Source organism: Ananas comosus, linkage group 11 (assembly GCF_001540865.1).
Source record: "Ananas comosus cultivar F153 linkage group 11, ASM154086v1, whole genome shotgun sequence".
Lineage (NCBI taxonomy): Eukaryota > Viridiplantae > Streptophyta > Magnoliopsida > Poales > Bromeliaceae > Ananas > Ananas comosus.
The window spans coordinates 3,502,060-3,505,332 of NC_033631.1; the positions used below are offsets into that span (position 1 = coordinate 3,502,060).

At 45.7% G+C, this 3,273-nt stretch overlaps 1 protein-coding gene across 1 annotated transcript; it reads right to left on the reverse strand.

Annotated features, from left to right (window-relative positions):
- Positions 1-492, reverse strand: LOC109717574. The gene is made up of 2 exons (XM_020243421.1): positions 418-492; positions 1-288 (listed from the first exon to the last, which is right to left on the reverse strand). The coding sequence occupies exons 1-2, from the start codon at positions 490-492 to the stop codon at positions 1-3; spliced, it is 363 nt and encodes a 120-aa protein (XP_020099010.1).

Here is a 3,273-nt window from a genome sequence, read left to right on the forward strand (position 1 = left end):
TTAGCAAGGAGAATTTGGCAGCGGGGATGCCGTCGTCGAGCGAGAGGTTGGCTCGCCGTCGACGGAGACGAAGAGGTAGAAATTGGCGACCGGCTCGGGACCGGACATGTACTTAGCAGAAGAGGCATCCCAGGAAAGAAAAATAGAGGGGACTCGGGAGGTGGTGACGGAGCGAGAGCCTTTCTTCTTGCGAAGGAGGTGGCACATCATAGTGGAGGGGAAGGAGGAGGAGGAGAAAAAGGAGTCGTCGATGCTGACAGAGAGAGTAGGGCCCACGTGGCTCCTAGGCTAAGACACGCGGCTGAGCAACTCCTGGAAAGTAGGAGAGGAGACGAAGCGCTCGCGGTAGAGAGCGATGATAGCGCATGGAGTGGCGCGGGAGTTGGGCCTAGGCGTGCCGAGGAGAAGTCAGGAGACGCTGACGCTGCCGAAGCACGACACGTCGGAGACGCACACCATGTGCTCACCGAAGCATGACGCCAAGTCCTTCATCGACGACGCCACCACCGTGAGAAGGCGGTGACAACTGCTGCTGCTGCTTCTACTTCTGCTTCTTGCTCACCACTATTTTGTCTGCTCTCATCATCATTAATTCATTATCATTACCACAAACACATAGTTGTCTTAGCTGGGGATGATTGGTTGCCTCGCTCCTCTCTTCATTTCCCTCTCAACACCAACTCTCTTCATTCTTTATGCATACGCTTTATATGACATCATAATCTCTTCTTTGGGAGCAAAGTTATAAGCATAAATATGCAATCTCTGATAGTCGTGTTAATTTCAAGTTTCCCATATGAAAAATTGTGAGCTTTGGCCAGACAAATTTCTCCAAATGAGTTACAAAAAAATTACCATCCTACACCACCCATGTACCTTCATGTCTAGACCTCCTTTGGAAGCAGCCTAAACATAATATTAGGGTGCAATTTCTGCATGCACTTCCTTAAGCAATTAATTTATCTTTTCTTCTTGTAGGGGTTGCTTTGGCATGCATTAGAATAGTTGATCTAATAAATTAATCTGACTTAGTGCTGCATGATTAACATGAAAATTATCCGAAAGCTGTACTTTAAAGAAATTAAATCAATATTTCTTTTAATTATGGCCACTTTGGCTTGCACCTAATCAATTGAAATAATAAATTAATTTAACTTAGCGTGTGCCTTAAATAATCTATCAACAATTATGATTATTTAATGTCACGCCCCGGATTACATGTTTCCCCGAGCACACCAATAGACCCGCTGTATACATAGAAATTTTTTCTGTATACGAAGCGATAGCTGTATCTGTAAATAAATCAAGCTACAACCATAAGGTAACGAGCTGCTAAACTGAAAATAGCATATATAAAAAAAAACCTCGAGGGGTTCCAATACATACAAAAAGTCCACTACACACTCGCTCCAGAGAGTACCTCGACAACATCCATATGTACATAAATACCCCAAAACTACCTGTGGGAGGTACTCCTCTAGCACTGCAACAAAGCTGGAAGGGATCTAGCTTGCAACTTCCTTTCCATGATCAGAATTAGCAACAGCAGCAGCCGCAGAAGAAGGCTCTACAAAAAGGGGTCAACAACTAGGTGTGAGAACTACTGCAAAAATGAGTAGTCCTCAGTGGGTACCACTACCGAGCTCAACGGCTCACCCACTAAGTCTACAGAAAGTATTCTTAAGGATAGTAAAGAAAGCTGGTAAAACTCTACAGCTATATGCCACTATACTATCGCTAACCAACACTAGCTATCTGTAGATGTAAGCAAGATGCAATCTCTGACCCAAACTCACTAGAAACTGTGAACACACCCGACCCACCTGTCGAAGCTACACCAACTACCACCACGCTGGGTTGTTGGTGGAGAGTAAGTCCAACCAGGACACTACGACATCAACGCAAACGCACAAAGCCCGACTTCGGAGTGGCACTCGTGGGCGTTACCCAACCGAGTATGCAAGTGTGTCTCTGCCAAGCTCAATCAGGCTCTCACAGGCTATAATCAAAGCAAATGGATATAACTGGTCTAACAATCAAAATTCACGTGCCCTTGGCACAATCTGATGCAAGAACAACAATCTGAGTCCACCGTCAATCGCGACGGCACCCAACAGTCCGAAACAGTCTACACACTATTGTAAAATAAGCTCGGTATCCCAGCACGAGCGTAAACTCATCCTACACTAATCTGGGTTTCCATCGCATACTAACAGTAATGATACAAAAGAACCATAGCTCCTAAAGCTAAATCTGGTAATTTTCAGAAAATGACAGTGTAAGGTTATACTACTAGCTTAACTCCAAATTCATATTTTAGTTCTAATCTATGAATTCAAGTACTAGCAAGGAAATGAAACCAACAAAACATGTCGACGATATAAGAACTTAGGAGGTATTTCGACGATTTTGGTAAACTTCAACCACCTCGAAAAGCTTGTCCAACTACGGCAGAAGTCGAAAGAAGGGAAAAACACGCGCTCGCCCGATCTCCAACGAAGCAACCGCGACGCACGCACTCTCCAATGGCCCTCCAAATCGACGTCGAAAATCTCCCGAGCTTGAGCCGCGACCTCAACCACGTACGAGTCCACCAACTATAGAGAGAGAGGAAAAGAAGAAGAAGAACCGCTCACAACCCTTTCTCTGTGAATATAAAAGCTGGGGAGAACCTTGGGTTGATCGACACATCAAATGACCAAAAGGCCCCTCACCAACTCAAAAATCCAGTTGGAGTACCGGTACCCAATTTGGTTATCGGTACTCTTCCTCTCAGCCAGCAAGCTCGCACACAAGGTACCGGTACCAGCCCAATGCTTTACCGGTACTCAGCATCAATTGGCGCAACCCGAGAGCATGCTGTCCAGGATTTACACTAGGGTACCGGTACTCCCCTACATGGTACCGGTACTCAATACTGAAAACCTGCGCTTTGCAGATTCCAATGTCAAAACTCTATGCTTGCGTCACACTGAGTCCGTTTTGCATCCATTTCACACGAAAACGACTCCGACTTGTCCCGACACTCTCTGGATGTGTCGACAAGGCTCAAATACTGAGATCCATGGGCAACCCAAAAACCAGGGATACTACATCCTCCCCCACTACAAAAAATTTCGTCCTCGAAACTTAACGCATACCTGAATCCTGAGCCTCAAACAAGTAAGAGTAGGACTCCTGCATCACCGTCTCCAGCTCCCATGTCGCCTCATGCTCCTTGTGATGACTCCACTGCACTCTTACATAAGGTATGATCCGGTTGCGCAATTCTTT

Coding starts and splice junctions, on each gene's coding strand:
- LOC109717574 (XM_020243421.1), bottom strand. CDS start 492: ATGAAGGACTTGGCGTCATGCTTCGGTGAGCACATGGTGTGCGTCTCC. Junction 289..417: donor CGTGCTTCGGCAGCGTCAGC/GTCTCCTGACTT, acceptor CGCGTGTCTTAG/CCTAGGAGCCACGTGGGCCC.